We start from the raw sequence: 18,960 nt of genomic DNA, 5'->3' as shown, positions 1-18,960 counted from the left end.
ATACTCGCTCCTTTCTAGTATGAAGCAGCATGGTCAGTGCTAGGCTAGGGTTAGGAAAGACAGAACTAGGATCTCCCCCTGCTTCTTCCTGCCCACAGCAGATGAAACAGGAATCCCCTGGAGGAGACATGCCCTGAGAAGGTTGATTGTGTCCTAAAGAAGAGTGGTGAGGGGAATGGAATGGGCTTTACCTGGCTGGTCTCTTGGAATCGGGGGTCCCAAATGGCCCACCAGGTAGCATCTAATGTCTTCAGTCCAACTGGACTCCAGAGATAGGTGGAAAATGGAGGCAAGGCCTTTATGCCAAGGGTGGGAATGGGGGTTGGGAGATCAGTGTTTGTGGGCATGGAGCAGAGCTTGCACTGGGGACTTGCCCTTCACAAGCAGCCTCTGGGAAAGGATCTAGTTAATTGCTCAGATGGACCCACCTCCAACCTCACTTGACTGTTTGTCATCAGCAAAGTCCACTGGATTTATAGCTTCTTACGACCTGATAACCACTTCTTGCTATCTTTGGTGGCTTGCTATTTCTAGTCTCCAAGCTTCTGCCCCCCCCCGCACCCCCTCTGTAACCACGAGATACAGAAATAAAAATAATCACTGCTGAGTTTAGGCTGCTTCTAGAGAAGGGGCCCAGGATTGAAACTGGAGGTGGCAACTTTCAGATGGTGGCCCTCAGAGGGGCTATGAGGAAATTCCCTAAGAGTTGTCCCCAATAAGTCTGGGAGCCCAACAGAAGTGTTGCTCCAAAGCTTTGATTCTGATTTGACTATGGGAATGGGAACTGGGCAAAGCAAAGTGAGCAGGCCCGCCACGAACTCAGAGGTCAGCAGCAGGCAGGCATTCAGGGATTTCGGAGAGCACCTCAGAGAGGGCATCAGAAACCAATGAGAATGATAGAGGCTTTCTTTCTCTTGGGCCCTCCCTAGTTCTGGTTGGGTCTTGTAGGATGGGGAAGGTTGGGGCAAAAATGAGGTTCCAGGTTCCTTTTACATTATATATCACAACTATGGGAGATAAATGCCCTTCAGAGAGGGACTTCCAGAAAAGAGCACCCTGCCTGGCAGCCAGTGCTTTATGCCCTTTCTTGGTCATGCTGGGAGCTCCATGACTGGGCACTGCAGCCCTGCAATGCCCTGGGAACTGCCCCATCCACACCTCCTCCTCCCTCCATGGGAGCACCTTCAATCATCCTCAGAGGCAGACACTCAGATGGAGGGCCAGCTGGTGACAGAGGGAGGACTCACTGGTAAAAGTGATGTTGAAGCCCCTCTTCCCTGTGGAGTGGTCAGTCTGGAACTCGAGACGGGCCACGTGGCCACTGCTTGTGATGGAGGAGGGAAGCTGGTTTCCTGAGAAGGTGCCCAGGACAGGCGCCTCGGCGGTGGCCCCATCCTTGATGACCAGGAAATCAAACTGAGGCTCCACGTCAATGTCGTTGAAGGCCAGGTGGATGCGGCTCTCAGGCCTGGCCAGGATGAGCCAGACACAGTGCAGGTGGTTGCCATAGTCCTCTGGGTAGTTGGGAGACAGGACAACCCCAGACGGGCTGGTGAAGTTGAAGAAGCAGGAGACTGCAAGAGAAAAGCAGTGGAGGTCAGTAAGCATCCCCAACATTCTGCCTGCACCACTGAGGGCTGGCAGGGGGAACATCTTCTTAGTCTAAAAAGCAATAGAAAGAAAGAGTGGCACAAGGGTTGGGCTGGACTGGCTGGGCTCTGAGCTCCAGGTGGGGAGACATGCTGGGCTCCATGCTGGACTTAGCAATGGGTAGGGCCCCTTTGGCAAAAGGCAGACATGGCAGAACTGGTCTTCTCTTGGCCCCTCTCCCCTGGTCAGCACGCTCACCTAGGATGCGGCCCAGATTTTTAAAAATTATTTCTATCAATCCATCCAACTATTTGTATAAATGCATAGAAAACTATGTGATATCTGTAATAGTGTCCACCAATTGTTGGCAAGGATCATTTCTGGCTGGGGGATTTTGGGTAGTGGTTAACATCTCTCCTTTGACCTCTCCCATTTTTTGAGTATTTACAGATTGGATGTGTCTGGATGTGAAACACTGTGTCTTCGTGCTTTGGGTCCCTTGGGTGGGGCAAAGCCACAACTCAAGCCTAAGTGTAGAGTCACAGTCCCTGACCCCTCTCAGCTGGGTTTACAGCAGTAGGAAAGGACATTGCTTAATGACACAGCAGTGCTAATTCCCCAGGAGGTAACCGGGTGGAGACAGCCCAGGACCATTTGTCTCCTTCAAACATTTTTGATGGAAAAATGATAGGTGTGCCATGGGATTCTGACAACCCCAAGATGCCACACTATGCTGAAGAGGTGCCAGGAGCACCATCTTTCAGAGACCAAAGCTTCTGAAGAAACTGGGGGAGGGAGGTGACAGCGTCCATTGTGATCCCTGTCCACGTCCTGTTCTCTCTCCCCTATTTCACCCTAAGGATCCACCCTTCCAAAAACCCTTATTTTAAGCTATTTTCATGCCAACTAGTAGCAGACCCTGGAATAAGAATAGGCAAAGAAAGTGCTGTAAATGAGAAAACAAATAAATACTAAAACAAAATTATAAAAGAAAATAATAAAATGAAAAAAATAATCACAACGCTTATGACACAGGAAAAATATCAATATTGAATTGGAACCTTTATAATTATCTAAGAGCATCACCAAGATGAGTAAAGAGAGTGCTTAGAGGATTCATTTGAAAGAAAATAGAATTAATATGACAACACAGTCCATTTCAATAGAAAAAATAAAGAAAAAATATAGAATCCAATATTGTTGAGGTTTCATGGAATCTCATACATGCATTTATTGCCAATTGCAGAGCAAAACTGATATGATCCTTTTTGAAGGGAGTATGTAAGTTTGTATCCAGAGCCACAAAACTACTCAAAGACTGACTCAGTAATCTCTAGGAATTAATTCAAAAGAAAAAGAGCCACCTAGCCAAAGATGTTTACAATGACATAATTTTATTATAGAGGAAAAATGCGAACAAACTATATGTCAGCCCAATAATGTGAGGTAAATTATAGCCTTTAATGTGATACAGTTTGACTGCAATCATTAAAGTGATAAATATGACCCTGTAGAAAGAATGTTAAACATAATTTTAAATAAAGCAGTAGATCATAAAATTATATGCGTGCTTTTGATTATAGCTATTAAATATTTGTTCATATATGGACAAAGACTGGACATAAGCCCCCAAATAAAAACTATATCAGGGTCGTAGGTGTTCAAAATGAAACAACATTTAATTTTTCTGATTGCAAAAATGCTGTAGGTTCATTCTAAACATCTTTTAATATATACAAGCATAAAAAAGGTAGTTCCAAATATGGATAAACATTTAAGTCCATTTATAACATTTATATAGATGTTTGGTGTTAATTAAATTGATATTTAAGTGAGTAAAATATTTGACTTACTAAAGGTAATGATGCTAAGATGAAAAATAATAAAATCATGTTTGCCAAAGGGGGGAAAAACATTAAAACAAAAAAATTGGTGACTCCTTGTGATGAGTTTAGTCTTGATTCTCCCTGACTCTGCCCAGCTCCCTGTTTTCTGCATTAAGTATTTCTTTTCCAGTCTGCACCTGTAAAAGCCCTCCCATGCAATTCAGCAAAGTAAGCCTGGTTCTTAAGACACATTCAGTCTCATCCCTGTAATCCATGTATATTTTAAGTATAGAAAGAATTTGAGCCAAGGGGAGAGAAGGACATGAAAAAGCTTTTAGGTAATGCAATATATAGTTAATGGCAATTATTATTATATATTATTGAGGGTTTACTAAGAGTAGACACCATTCTAAGCACTTCCATCAATTGCTCAATTTAACTGTCACTATAACGCTACGAGGTAGGTATTGTTATTAACCCCATTTAAAGATGAAGACACTGAGGCACACAGAGGTTAAGTAATGCAGGGCCAGCAAATGGTAGCGCCAAAGCCAAATCAATGCAGCCTGATTCTAGAGACCAAGCTCTTACTAACCCCCCACCATGTCTCTCAGTACGAGAATAACACTTCCCCCTGGGCCTATGTGACCGTGGAGTCTTAGAAGGCGTTCCTCAAATCTGCTGAAGATTCATCTGTCGACTTGAAATATTACATTAGCACTGAATTGGGAGTCTCTAGGCTGGACATGGATGCCCACACACAGCCATCTTGTCTCCAGCTTTGTGGGAGTTCAGTTGGGAACATAATGCAAATAATGAGGAATCAAAACCCAAAGGCAAAGACCTTGAAGGCAGAGGGGACAAGTCACAGGGCCTGCTGAGCAAGTCCAAGGCAGATGAAGACAAAGAAAGGTGCTAAAGTTTCAGAGGTAAGATGGTCAGGGGCACTGTGAGTATGTGAGCAAATAAATTTGCTGCAGAGGACTATTTAATTAATAAGGCCTGAGACCCTCTCCCCACCTCCATCACTCTTATCAGTGTATTATTTTTTCTCTAGAACCTTTAACCAGGATTGTCCTGTTGCAAAGCTCCAGGGGCACCATTTTGGAATTTGAGCACCTATATATGATAGCTCTGCTTATCATTCTCTAAAATTATCTTGTTTACATGTTTAGCTGTTGATGGTCAGTCCTTCCCTCTCCCCAACACATACACAGATCTTCCATGACAGCAGAAATCTCATCTGATTCTGCTGAATCCCTAGTGGCTCCCACAATGCCTGACACATTGTAGGTGCTCAACCAATATTTGCTGAATGAATCAATGAGTACCTAATGGTTGAAACCATTCTGAAAGAAGGTGACATGAACATGTAGGTCTCATAACCCCATCCCACTCCAAACCTCGACCAAAAGATTGACCAAAGTCTGTACAAATATTAATAGATGGATACCTGTGTCAACTCTGGAAAACAGAGAAACATACTGTGCTGTAACCCTCCATGTATTTATCTTAGACATAGTACAGATGTGTCCCTAGATAATTTACAGTGGAAAAGGGTATGAATGAGCCAAGTTGTTAAACAGCAAAGGCAACAGAAAGCTGCTCTTAAATATCAAAGGCCTCAAAACATGTCCTACTCACATCCACTCAAAGATGTCTCCTATCCAACCAAGAGATGAATTTAAACAACAAACTCAAGTAGGATAAAGTTGAGGTTAACAAAAAGCATAAAAAAAGATTGACAATGAGCAAATAAACCAATATGGTAATGAATTTAAATAATTTATGTAAACATAGTTATAAAATGAAATGCAAGTGTAACAAATATTCCTTGGAACAGAAAATATAAGGCGTTATTCCCGCCCAAACTCTAGGGTAGAATATTCCAGATTCTACTGACACAAAGAGTAAAGCTGGAGCAAGGAGATATGCTAATTTGCTCATCTTGCAAGAAATCCTGTTTTGTAGTTTCTGTGGTTAATTAGAGAAATATAGGTTGGAGCATGCTTTTAAAGATGTTAGGTGTAATTAGTAATAGAATATGAAATAGCTTATCTTCAAAATTACCAAAGGGGAAAAAGCAAAGTAGTTCAGGGAGGAAAAAAGAAATTCAAAGGAAACAACAAGGAAGCATGGGGTAGGGGAGTTGTAACGTAAGATGATTTTAAAAAGATAAAACATCAGTTATGACAATAAATGTATACAGGTTAATCTCCTAGTAATGTATAACCCTCTCTTTGGGACAAAACACACAGCTAAGACAAAGTGACTCTGAATACTCAAAAGTAAAGGAATGGGCCAAGATAGCTCAGGCTTTACATTAGAAGAGTGTTGTAATTTATCAATATAAGTCTCAAATATTCCCATTTAATTGGTGGACTGGGCTCAGGGAATCACCGATTTTAAAAAGTTCCCCAGGTGATCCCAAATTGCAGCCAGGGTTTGAGAACTACTGGTGGAGGCAAATGTGAACAACAAAAAAGGAATTTTAATATTAATATCTGATACTTGGATATTATATTACACCTGACTCTTGGATGATCCTTTTCTTATGCCAAGAGTTTTCTGGACAGCTACCAAGAGGCATTTCTTATTATACCTGGAAGGAGACAGGGCTGATAAACTGACACTCTTAGAACAAGAATGTGGGCTTATAAAGCTCTGTCTTCCATCTCAAAAGAGTACTCAGACTTGTTGCAACAAGGGCAGGAAGAGGAAGTGTGCGTTGTCTTACAAAGATCTAATCTTTCTTGCTCTGGAAAATTATGTATGCATGTTGTATTGTAATATTTCTGTAAGAGAATAGGAAGAGCCTACTTCTCAGTGTCGCAAATGAGGGATTTTTAAAAAGTTGTAATTGGATCTCATCACCCTCAATCACCCAGGTTAAAAGAAGGAGATCAGGCACCTTCCTCCTTCAGAGTAGTGACTACGCTGTGCTCATGGATCTTGATGTTGACTAAACTTTTAAGTCAGAAGTGTCAGATTGTTGACAAATAATAAAGGTGGGAAACATTAACAGGTAGATGTGTAATTACTGTGCATTATATTAGGTTATTACTTAACATGAGCTTGAGTAGAAAATAAAAGGGGCTTGTTGAAGGCCCCTGTTTTATTATGTTTTTCTTTTGGTGTTGTCACCAAACAAAGAGAGTTTTCAGTAGTCCTTATAGAGACCTAATACAAAATCCAAATATCATATTTAAAACATGGATAATGAGCCCATTACAAAATAAAGACATGACAGTTATAATACTTTATGTCCAAAAGCATGAAAGAGACAAAATAAAATATACTACCCTGAAATCAAGATCAAGATAAAAAGGATCTGAAAATATTATGAGTGTGTATATTATATGAAACTCTGTAGTCTTCAAACAAGGGATGCAAACTTCTTTACAGGTGCCCATGGACTATTACAAAATTGACCTTACATTAGGCTATAAGAAAATCCCCATAAATTCTACCACAATGCAAAAACTGTTGGGCCACATTTTCTGTTCACGGTACAAATAAACTAGACATCCATAAGAAAAGAACAACGAAAAATCCATAATCACTTAAAAATTCATAAAACTCTTTCCAAATAAGTTCCTGAGTTCAATGAGGAAACAAAGCTATCAATACAGACTTCTTTTTTTTTTTTTTTTTTTTTGAGACGGAGTCTCACTGTCACCCAGGCTGGAGTGCAGTGGCCTGATCTCGGCTCACTGCAGGCTCCGCCCCCCCAGGTTCACGCCATTCTCCTGCCTCAGCCTCCCGAGTAGCTGGGACTACAGGCGCCTGCCACCTCGCCCGGCTAATTTTTTGTATTTTTAGTAGAGACAGGGTTTCGCCTTGTTAGCCAGGATGGTCTCGATCTCCGGACCTCATGATCCACCCACCTCGGCCTCCCAAAGTGCTGGGATTACAGGCGTGAGCCACTGCGCCCGGCCAATACAGACTTCTTATAATGATGATGATACTAGACCAAAGCTGTAGTAAGGAGAAAATTCATAGCTTTATTCATGATTAAACAATAAAGAAATAAAATAAGTGCAATTAGTGTTTATACTTAAAAAGTTACCAAAAGAATAACTGAACATGATTAAGGAGAGAAGAGAGAATAAACTTAGAAAAGACGAAAACAGAAAAAAAAATTGGCTTCTGAAGAGATCAATAAAAATTTCTGATTGGTTTGCTCAATAAGTAGAAATAGAAAAGATAAATATACATAGGGATAGAAAAGATAAATATACATAGGGATAGGGATAACACTAAGGTGATAATCCAACTATAAAAGAATAGTATACATAACGTATGAAATATGGATAAGATGGAGCATTTCCTAGAGAAATGCGAATTACCAAAATTAGCATGAAGGGAAAAACCTGAGGAAACTGGAAAATACTTAGTGGGTAGGTGGTTTCATGGCCAGTGCTTCAAAACTATAAACAAACTTGTAATAGCCATGCTATTTAAATTGATTTTGATACAATACTCCCATAACAATGATATGTATGATACACACACAATCATATCCACCAACACAATGACACATCTACAGTATGGAAAATCCTTCATGCAAAGTGCTAGAAAATCAAATTCAGCCCTACAACAATAAGCCAACATGACCTACACAACAAAAACAACAAAACTGTACTGATAGGAAGAAACAAAATTTTTAATGGAGAGGCAAACTATGTTCCTGGTTGAAAATAATTCATATTACTAAGATGAAAAGTGTCCTAAATCATGGTAAAAATTTAACACAATTCCAGGCCAGATCTTTTTTTTTTTTCTGGAACTTAAAACCATTGCAAGATCCATCTGTTGGTAAACAGGTAAAAACAGCCAAGCTCTCCTTGAGACAGATAAGGAATAATAGCATATAAGGTGCTAGTTGGCATTCTGAGAGCTTCCTGTATCTCAACTCATTAACTCTCACAGCAACCCTGTGAGATAGGTACTATTATTAACCTACTTTACAGAGAGAGACGCTGAGTCCAAATGTTAAATTAATCTGCCCACAGTCATACAGTCACTGTAGATGATAGAGCTGGGAAGACGAACCAGTCAGGCCAGTACCAGAGCCCAAGCTCTTGACCACGACACCTACTTCCTCCCAGAGGAGGAAAGGCTTGCCAACCCAGATATTAAATACTAAAACATATTATAAAGCTGTAATAATATAATTTATACTATATTGACTTCAAAAGAGAGATCAACAGAGCTGGAAAAGAAAGTCCAGAAAAGGAACCAAAAATATATGATAAAGGGGGCTTTTCAAATTAGCAGAGAGAGGGTTGATTGATCAATACCTGATGCTAGAACAAATGGCTAGCCAGTTAATGACAAAATTAGGTCCACACTTCATTCCATGTACCAGAGAAGTCCTAGAAGAAAATATAAGGAATATTTGTATAATGTTGGAGGCAAGGAAGGACTTTATTAGTATTACACCAAAATTAGAAATCATAAGGGAAATTTTAAACTACAGAAATGGAAGATTTTAGATTTCAAAAATCACCATAAACAAAAGCTGAATAATGAGAGACAAATGGAGAGAAAATATGTGCAAGTTACTACATTTAAATATTTACTATCCTTCATCTATGAAGAATTGGAATTTGATAGAAAGATGTACACTCAACAAAGAAATATTGGCCAAGGAAATTAAGAGGCAACCAACAAAGAATAAATAAAGTTGGTTAATAAAGAGGTGAAAAAACATATAATATTATTAGAAAACAAAAACTTAAAACAACAGAGCTATTGAGTTGGAAAAAAAAAAAAGATGGCATTGAACTTTTTGAGAGAAAGGGGACTGGCAGGGCAGACAGGGACCAAGCAGTCAAGAGGTAGGAGAAAACACAGGAGAGTGGTGTCATACAGACAAGGAAAGAGAGTTTCCAGAAGGAGGAAGAGACATCTGTTTTGAAAGACTGCTGAGCGCCATGTATCATCTAGGCTGAAAATGATCCACTGGGTTTCAGCAACATGAGACTCATTGGTGAATTTTGTGAGAGCAATTTCAGAGACGTGGTGGACTCAGATATCAGAATGGAGTGGGGTAACAGGGTACTGGGAGGTGAGAAATGAACACAGCAAGGGTACATAGACATCCTGCTACAGAAGTTTGGGTATGAATGAGACTTAGAGAACCTGCAAGGAGATGAGGGTGTGAAGAAAGATGCTTTTTAAAATTATTATTATTGAGACGGAGTCTCACTTTGTTGCCAGGCTGGAGTGCAGTGGCGCAATCTCGGCTCACCGTAACCTCTGCCTCCTGGGTTCATGCACTCCTGTGTCAGCCTCCTGAGTAGCTGGGAATACAGGTGTGCGCCACCACGCCCAGCTAATTTTTTTTTTTTTTTGTATTTTTAGTAGAGATAGGGTTTCACCATGTTGGCCAGGATGGTCTTGATCTTTTGACCTCATGATCTGCCTGCCTTGGCCTCCCAAAGTGCTGGGATTACAGGCATGAGCCACTGTGCCCAGCCAAGATGGTTGTTTTTTGTTTTGTTTTGTTTTGTTTTGTTTTGTTTTGATGAGAGCAGCCTGAGAAAATTTCAGTGTTGATGGAATGCAACTGGCAGAAGGGAAGTGGCTGAAGGGTTAGCAGAAGGAGGAAGAATTATTTGAAGCATAAGATTCATGAAAAGGTGAAAGGTGAGGAAGGATTTATAGCTAAATGTATTAAACAGTGGATTGCAACCCATTATTAGCTGGTCATAAATTTCATGTTAAGAAACAAAACAAACAACAAACAAAAAAAAATATAGTTTGGTTTTTTGTCTCCTCCAAATCTCAGGTTGAAATGTAATCCCCAATGTTCGAGGTTGGGCCTGGTGGGACTCATGGGGGCAGATCCCTCTTGAATGGCTTAGCACCATCCCCTTGGTGATGAGTGAATTTTTATTCTGGTAGTTCACATGAAATCTGGTTTCTTAAGAGTGTGGTGCCCCTACCCTACCTTGCTCCCACTTTTACCATAGGATACGCTGGCTCCATTTTGCCTTCTGCCATGATTGTAAGCCTCCTGAGACCCTCACCAGGAGCTGAGCAGATGTTGGTGCCATGCCTGTACAGCCTGCAGAACCACGAGCCAAATCAAACCTCTTTTCTTTATAAATTACCCAGCTTCAAGTATTTATAGAAATACAAGAATGGGCTAACACAGAAAATTGGTACCAGGGGTGTGGGATGTTACTATAAGATACCTGATGATGTGGAAGCAGCTTTGGAACTGGGTAACAGGGATAGGTTGGAAGAGTTTGAAGGTCTCAGAAGATAAGAAAATGAGGGAAAGTTTGTAATTTCTTAGAGACTGTTTAAAAGGTTGTCACCAAAATGCTGATAGAAATATGGACAGTGAAGGCCAGGCTAACAGGTCTCAGATGGAAATGAGGAACTTATGGGGAATTGGTGTAGAGGTCACCTTTGCTACTCCCTAGCAAATAACTTGGCTGCATTAAGTCCATATCCTAGGGCTTTTTGCAAGTTTGAACTTAAGAGTGACGACCTAGGGTATCTGATGGAAAAAATTTCTAAGCAGCAAAGCATTCAAGAATTAGCATGGCTGCTTCTAACAGCTCATGATCAGAACAGGAGCAAAGAGATGACTTAAAGTTGGGACTTACATTTGAAAGAGAAGAAAAGCACAAAAGTTTGGAAAATTTGCAGCCTGGCCCTGTGGTAAAGAAAGAATCTAAGCAGTCTGTAGAGCAACCACTTGCTAGAGAGATTAGCATTACTGAAAGGGAGCCAAGTGCTAACATCCAAGACAATGGAAAAAAGGCCTTGAAGGCATTTCAGCAATCTTTGCAGCAGCCTCTCGCATCATAGGCCCAGAGGCCCAGGAGGAAAGAATGATTTCAGGGACCAGGCCTGGGGCACTGCAGTCCTGTGCAGCCTCAGAACATCGCTCCCTGCATCCCGGCTGCTCCAGCTGCAACCACAGCTCAAAGGGCTCCAGATATAGCTTAGGCTGCTGCTCTGGAGAGTGTAAGCTGCCATAAGCCTTAGCAGCTTTCATGCGATGTTAAGCCTGTGGGTGCACAGCATGCAAGTATGAAGAAGGCTTGGCAATTTCTCCATAGATTTCAGAGGATGATGTGGAGTGGCAATGTGGGGTTGGAACCCCCACACAGAGTCCCACCAATGAAGTGCCTGGTGGAGCTGTGGGAAGGGGGCTGCCACCCTCCAGACTCCAAAATGGTAGAGTCATGGCAAGCTTGCATCCTGAGCCTGGAAAAGCAACAGGTGTTCAAGTCCAACTCATGAGAGCAGCCACAAGGACTGCACTCTGCAAAGCTACAGAGGCACAGCTGTCCAAGGCTTGGGAGTTCACCCCATGCACCAATGTGCCCAGGATGTGGGATATGGAGTCGAGGGTTATGTTGGATCTTTAAGATTTAATCTCTGCCTTGCTGGGTTTTAGAATTGTGTGGGGCCTGTTACCCCTTTCTTTTGGCCAATTTCTCCCTTTTGGAATGAGAATGTTTGCCAAATGTCTGTACACCACTGTATCTGGGAAGTAAATAACTTGCTTTTGATCTCACCAGCTCATAGGTGGAAGGAATTCATCTTCAGATGAGCCTTTAGACTTAGGACTTTTGGGTTCATGCTGGAATAAGTTAAGACTTTGGGGGACTATTGGGAAGGGATAATTTTATTTTACAATGTGAAAAGGACATGAGATTTGGGGAGCCAGGGGCAGAATGATATGGTTTGGATATTTGTCTCCTCCGAATAGCACATTGAAATGTAATCCTTAATGTTGGACATGGGCCTGGGGGGAGGTATTTGGATAATGGGGTTAGATTCTTCATGAGTGGCTTAGCATCATCCCCTTGGTTACAAGTGAATCCTTGCTCTGGTAGTTCATGCAAGATCTGGTTGTTTAAAAGAATGTGGTACCTATCACCTACCCCACCCCCATCTTGCTCCCACTCTTGCCGTGTGATACACTGGCTCTCCTTTGCCTTCTGCCATAATTGTAAGCCTCCTGAGGCCCTCATCAGGAGCTGAACAGATCTTGGTGCCATGCCTGTACAGCCTGCAGAACTATGAGCCAAATTCAAACTCTTTTCTTTATAAATTACCCAGCCTCAGACATTTCTTTATAACAATGCAAGAATGGGCTAATAAAGGAAGAGCACAGGAAATATCTGAGTTCAATGTAAGTAGTAAAGGTAAGTACTGCTTGTGAAATGTATGTTTCAATTATGTGCAAGTGTGTACAAAGTTACAAGGTAAAAATACATTTCTCACTGTTATGTTAAAAGTTTTTAAATGTTCCTTATCTAAAGCATAAATGGAGTTATGCTAAAATTTTTTTGATGGGTAATTTATAGGGAAATTGTTTTTTGATGGGAGAAAGGGTTGATCATCTATTATAAAAGGTGGGAAGAATAGAGGAAGGGTGAGGATGGGTGTTGTTCTGTAGGCTTGGTGTCTTTAGTATTTGAAAATTGAGAGTGTTGCCTGTGAGGTAGGAGTAAGTTGAGGAGAAGGGGCTGTTCATGGGTTCGAGCAGGGTAGTGAATGTTTGGGGTAGTTTCCATGGAGAAATGGAGAAGAGAATGACTTGAGAAACACAGATGGATTGCTAGGCACTGTTGTAAGCCTGACTGAGATTGGTGTTCATGAATTTATAGCAGTGCCAATTTGTCTGGTTGGGTGATTTTATCCAGCAATGCTCACCCAAGCAGAAGTGGCCCAATCAGATTGTTCTTGCTTCAGTGTATGAATCTAGGTAAGTAAACTGAGGCAGCTTTGCTGATTCAGCTATTGTTGAGCTGGAAGCAGAGGCTTCACAAACCCAACCTTAAATTTCTTTCACCTCTTTCTGCTCAGAAGCTCAGTGTATGTAAAGTTGTGTCTCAGTTATCTTAATGTCATCTCTGGCACTAGAGCCTGGTGAAAGTTATCATTTAACTGTGTTAGTCCCAAAGACATTGTGTGAGTTTCTCAAGGTCACCTGCATCAGGGCAAAGCTAGTTACTGGGCAGGGTTTATCCTTATCATAAACAAGATTAAGTTAACTTTAGGCTCCGTTCTCTCTAAGGAGAATACTGAGGATGCAGTCTAGAAACTCACACACATTCCAAAAGGAGTATGAAGGATAAATGGGCAATACTGGCTGCACATTTCCTGAGCACATGTATGTCCTCCTAGATTCATATTTGATATAATCCAGTCCAAAAACCATAAATTGTGCCCAAGTTATTTTTTCTTTAAAAAATTTTTTAGAGAAAGGGGTCTCACTAACTCTAGGCTGCAGTGCAGTGGTGCAATCCTAGCTCACTGTAGTCCTGAACTCCTGGGCTAAAAGTGATCCTCCCACCTCAGCTTCCCAAGTAGCTGGGACTATAGGTGTGTGCCACTATGTCTGACTAATTATTTTTATTTTTTTTTAAGAGATGTGTGTGTGCGGGGGCGGCGGGGGGGGTCTCACTATGTTGCTCACTCTGGTCTTAGACACCTGGCTTGTACTCAAGTTTTTGTGTTTCTTTTTTTTCTGCCCAGTTTCCACCTCTTGGACAGGTAGAACTTGAGCATCGGTGTTCTGAGACAAATTAGAAAGGCATTCAACAGAGCGAGCCCTCTCTCATTCCTAAGACACTTTGGTTCTTCCATAATACCTTCTCCAGGTTTTCCATCTCTAGCTCTGACCGTCCCTTGGCAGTCATTTGAAAGCTTTCCTCTCTACCTGACTTTTACCTTTTGAAATATGAACAGATCCATTTCAGGGTCATCTTCTCACTTGCTTGTCCTCTTTAGGGCACCTCATCCTCACATAACTCCTAAGTGTATGCCTGCAGGAAAGACATTTCTTCTGAACGCCAGACCTGTGTATCCAGTGGTCTTTGAAATGTCTCCACCTAGCTCAAGTATTGATGGAGTGATGGAGCACCTGCTGTGTGTCTGTCCCTATTCTAGGTATGGGATCAGCAGCCACCAAGATGGATAAGCAAGTCCTTAGCCCCTCTGAAGTTTACATTCTAAGAGGTGACGAAAAAAAGAATGAAGGGCATAGAGGTGGGCTGCTTTTAATAAGGCAGCAGGAATGGCCTGTCTGAGGAGGTGGCCTTTGGACTGTGGCCTGATGATAAGGAACCAATCATTCTAAGGAAGGTTCACTGCAGGGGGAAAGAATTACAAGGGCAAAGGCCCTGGGGTGGGAATGAGCTTGGTGCATGTGAGGGACAGAAGGGAGGCCAGCATGGTAGGTAGAAGCAGGGTGATAGATGGAGCAAGGAACCCAAGACGAGCTAAAGAGGATGACAAGGTCTTTTAAAAATTATGAGAGTTGGATGACAAGGTCTTTTAAAAATCATGAGAGTCCAGGGATCTAGAACTAGAAATACCATTTGACCCAGCCATCCCATTACTGGGTATATACCCAAAGGATTATAAATCATGCTGCTATAAAAACACATGCACACGTATGTTTATTGCGACATTATTCACAATAGCAAAGACTTGGAACCAACCCAATGTCCAACAATGATAGACTGGATTAAGAAAATGTGGCACATATACACCATGGAATACTATGCAGCCATAAAAAGTGATGAGTTCATGTCCTTTGTAGGGACATGCATGAAATTGGAAATCATCATTCTCAGTAAACTATCGCAAGGACAAAAAACCAAACACCACATGTTCTCACTCATAGGTGGGAACTGAACAATGAGAACACGTGGACACAGGAAGGGGAACATCACACTCTGGGGACTGTTGTGGGGTGGGGGGAGGGGGGAGGGATAGCATTAGGAGATATACCTAAAGCTAAATGATGAGTTAATGGGTGCAGCACACCAGCATGGCACATGTATACATATGTAACTAACCTGCACATTATGCACATGTACCCTAAAACTTAAAGTATAATAATAAAAAAAAAAAAATCATGAGAGTCAGTTTGGATTTTGTCACAGCAACTTAAAACATGTCCACAATTGAACTTTTTGTCTTCTTCCCCAAATTGATTCTCAGGGCCTAAGGTTCCCCAAACTTGGTTCTCAAGGGAACCAAGGTTCTCTGGGACCTGGAATGTTCCCTGGCATTAACAAATGACTCAGCCCTTCCATCACCCAGGTATAGGTTTGCCCTAGGCGCTCTTCTCACTCCCCACTCTTGCTTCCTTTATGCCCCTGCCTCCAAAATAAATTCTAGTAACCCAAACCCTCCTACCACACTCCAGACTTGATGCAAAACTGTCTGATGTACATCCCTCCTGAAGATCCCACCGGCACCTCAAATGCATGTCCAAAATTGAACTCTTTATCTATTTTCCTAAGCCTCCTTCATTCCTTATCTCCATGAATGACAACACCCAGTTGCCTAAGCAAAATATGTCAACTCCTTCTCCCTCGCTCTCATATTCAATCAGTAACTAACTTCTGTTGATTCTATCTCTTCAGTATCTCTTGTACTTGTCACATCTTCATCACATCCCTATTAAGTGGAGGCCCTCTTTCTACTGCCAGAGTCTACCTGGTGTCCTATTTTAAATTTCACTCATTTTGAATCCATCCTCCATATTGGCTCCAGGGTCAATTTTGAAAATCACAAATTCTTTTGCTGTTACATCCTTGCTTGGGACTTTACTTAAAGACTCCCTGCTGCACAGAAGATAAAGTCTAGACTCCTCGTAGGGGCGCAAAAGACTCTCAGTGACCTAAGGCCCTTGCCCATCTTTTTTATTTTTCCACTCTCCCCACCCTCCCCTACTGCACCCTACACTCCAGTCAGATTAAACTACTTGCAGCTCTCCAAATGTGCAAGGCTAATCCATGTTTGTATTTTTGCCCCAGTGATTTTCTTTTTCTAGAATGTTCGCTCCTCCTCCACTTATCCTTCCTAGCTGCAGTGATAGAGTCTGTATGACAGGCTCATTGCACTCAGGGCCTCAGCCACTCTTGGCTATAACTACACTAGCTTGAGGGCTGTGGAATAAAATCCTGCTGCCAACAGACCCTGGGTGGCCAAGCATCTTCCAAACCAAATGCTCTCTCACTCCAGCTGTGTTGGCTTTGTTTATATAATAGCAGCAATATAACACTACTAATAATAATTGTAACAAAAATAGGAAACTACTACAAAGAATTTGCTGTATGATTGGTACAACAATGAACTAGACATATACAGGTCCGCCCTCAGGGAGTTTATAGTTTAGTGAGGGTGCCAGATAATCAACAAATAAAATAAGCATCACTTATTATGGTAGATCATACTAATTGTTGACAATCATTTGTTCTCTCCTTGCCCTTGCTATACATCTCTTGAGGTGGTGCTCTCTTCCCTATTCCCATTGACTTTGGGCTTAGTCTTGCAATTTACTTTAGCCCACGGAATTGTGAGTGGACATGACATAGGCATTTCCAAGCAGAGGCTTTAAATGTACTTGAGTAGTTTGGCTCTGTTCCCTGAAGCTTCTGCCTTCTGGCATGAGAACAACACGCTCTAGGCACAACGTGGTCCTTCAGCCTGTGTCCCAGAACGAGATGTTATGTGGAGCCCAGGAGAGCCCTGCAGAGCTGCAGCTGACTTACAACCCTCTTGAGATATGAGTAATAAATAAATATTTATTGTTTCAAGTCATTGAGAGTTTCGGGCTGTTGATGCCACAGCAAAAGTTGACTAATACACTTATAAAAAAGGGTAGGAAGGAAATAAAAAGTGACATCGCTCTTCTGGATAAGGTGGTTAGAGATGGTCTCTCTGGAAATGTGACAGTTAAGGAATGATGAGATGGAGCCAGTCTTGTGAGGGACACTCCAACATGGTGAACTGTAAGTGGAAAGGCATTGAGGTAGGCAAGAGTTTTGATGGAAGAGTGGCATGGGATGAGGGGGAGAGAGGTAGGAAGGGGTTGATCATACAGAGCTTGAGTTTCTTTTCTTTTTTTTTTTTTGAGACAGAGTTTCTCTCTGTCACCCAGGCTAGAGTGCAGTGGCGCGATCTCAGCTCACTGCAAGCTCTGCCTCCTGGGTTCACGCCATTCTCCTGCCTCAGCCTCACGAGTACCTGGGACTACAGGCGCCCGCCACCACGCCCGGCTAATTTTTTGTATTTTTAGTGGAGACGGGGTTTCACGGTGTTAGCCAGGATGGTCTCGATCTCCTGACCTCGTGATCCGCCTGCCTCGCCCTCCCAAAGTGCTGGGATTACAGGCATGAGCGACTGTGCCCAGCCCAGAGCTCAAGTTTCAAGTCAGTGACAAGTAAGAAAAAAAAGACAAACCACTATATATAGCCTCATAGACCTCTGACTCAGATCCCTCTTGGCATGGCATTCAAATCAATCACTGAGGCCCAATTCCTTTCTTGGCATGAGGTCTTTGGCATGTTAGGGTACCCACGTAACATATTGCCCAAACTGGTTTTGAGAATGAAAGATGGCACTATGGATAATTACCTAGAACAAAAGATGTAAACTGGGATTGTCCCAAGCAAATAGGGATATATTGTCACCCTACTCATGGTAGCAGCTATTCATGAAACTAGCTTTTGCTTCAAGTTCCTCATTCACAACTCAATCCCCTCTGGAACTGGAATCCTAAACTGAAGCTCATTGGTAGGGGTCTGATGATTGCTAAGTTCTTGCCCTCTATGGCTGGACCCTGTTACCTGTATCCCATAGACGCTGGCTAGGTTCTTGGTATAAATTACATGACTGTTCATCAGCATAACCTTTGGAAATTACCCACTGCCTGGAATTATCCTGTGGCCAAGACTGATTCTTGCCACACCTCTGGAATAATGCATTGCCCCCACCAAACCATTCCAGGTGCTTACCCCGGCCTTTAGGCCCTCTTCATTGAGATGTTTAGAGGTCTTTCCCAAGGCCAGGCTCTGCACTGGGATTTTCATGCATTCCTCAGTGGCTGGCTGAGGAACTCATATCCCCAGCTCACAGGAAAGATTCTGATACCTTACGGAACAAAGCACAAAAAAGGCCCCCTGCCCTATGCTACTGGGAAGTAGCTGAGTCCACACTCTTGGGGCTCAGCTTTTACCTTGAAAACAGACCATAAGTTCTTTGGAAAATATACGTAGCCAGACCAAGCCACCATGCCAAAGTTGGAGCAAATATGAATCCTTCTAAAAATTGGGGGTTTGCATGTATTTTTCACTTATTAGCTGTACGCATTTGGGAGGGAGGAAGAGGGCAGGTACTTTACATCATTGAGTCTTTCCCCTCATATATAAAAATGGGATTAATAACTTCTGAATTACAGCTTTGTTGTGAAGACTCAACGCAATGAAGTTTGTGAAGGCATGGAACACAGCACTGTGCTGGGCTCAGGGAAGGTATACATTCAATTTTGGCTGAATTTGAAACAAGAGGGACATCCCCACTCTGCTGCTGATGGCTGTCTCCACGCATGCTTCTGCTTGGTGTATCTCCTAGTCTTAATCAGCCTACTAAGGCAGCAAAAGTGGTGTCTCCCCACTTCTCCCTTACCACACCCTCAATCCAGCAAGACCCCAGGCCAAAAGGTTTGCTCTTTGGTCCTCAGTCCCTCCTCTCCTCAAGGAATGAACAG

The 18,960-nt window shown here is 42.2% G+C and overlaps 1 protein-coding gene across 2 annotated transcripts in view; it reads right to left on the bottom strand.

Annotated features, from left to right (window-relative positions):
• Positions 1-18,960, bottom strand: part of CSMD2 (CUB and Sushi multiple domains 2) — a 647,961-nt gene that overhangs the window by 227,911 nt on the left and 401,090 nt on the right. For both annotated transcript variants that reach the window (XM_055391224.2, XM_063700513.1), the window contains one exon: positions 1,248-1,574. In XM_055391224.2, coding sequence (XP_055247199.1) covers positions 1,248-1,574 — 327 coding nt within the window. The remainder of the gene's footprint in view (positions 1-1,247; positions 1,575-18,960) is intronic.

Source organism: Gorilla gorilla, chromosome 1 (assembly GCF_029281585.2).
Source record: "Gorilla gorilla gorilla isolate KB3781 chromosome 1, NHGRI_mGorGor1-v2.1_pri, whole genome shotgun sequence".
Lineage (NCBI taxonomy): Eukaryota > Metazoa > Chordata > Mammalia > Primates > Hominidae > Gorilla > Gorilla gorilla.
This window is presented reverse-complemented; position numbering and strand designations above follow the sequence as displayed.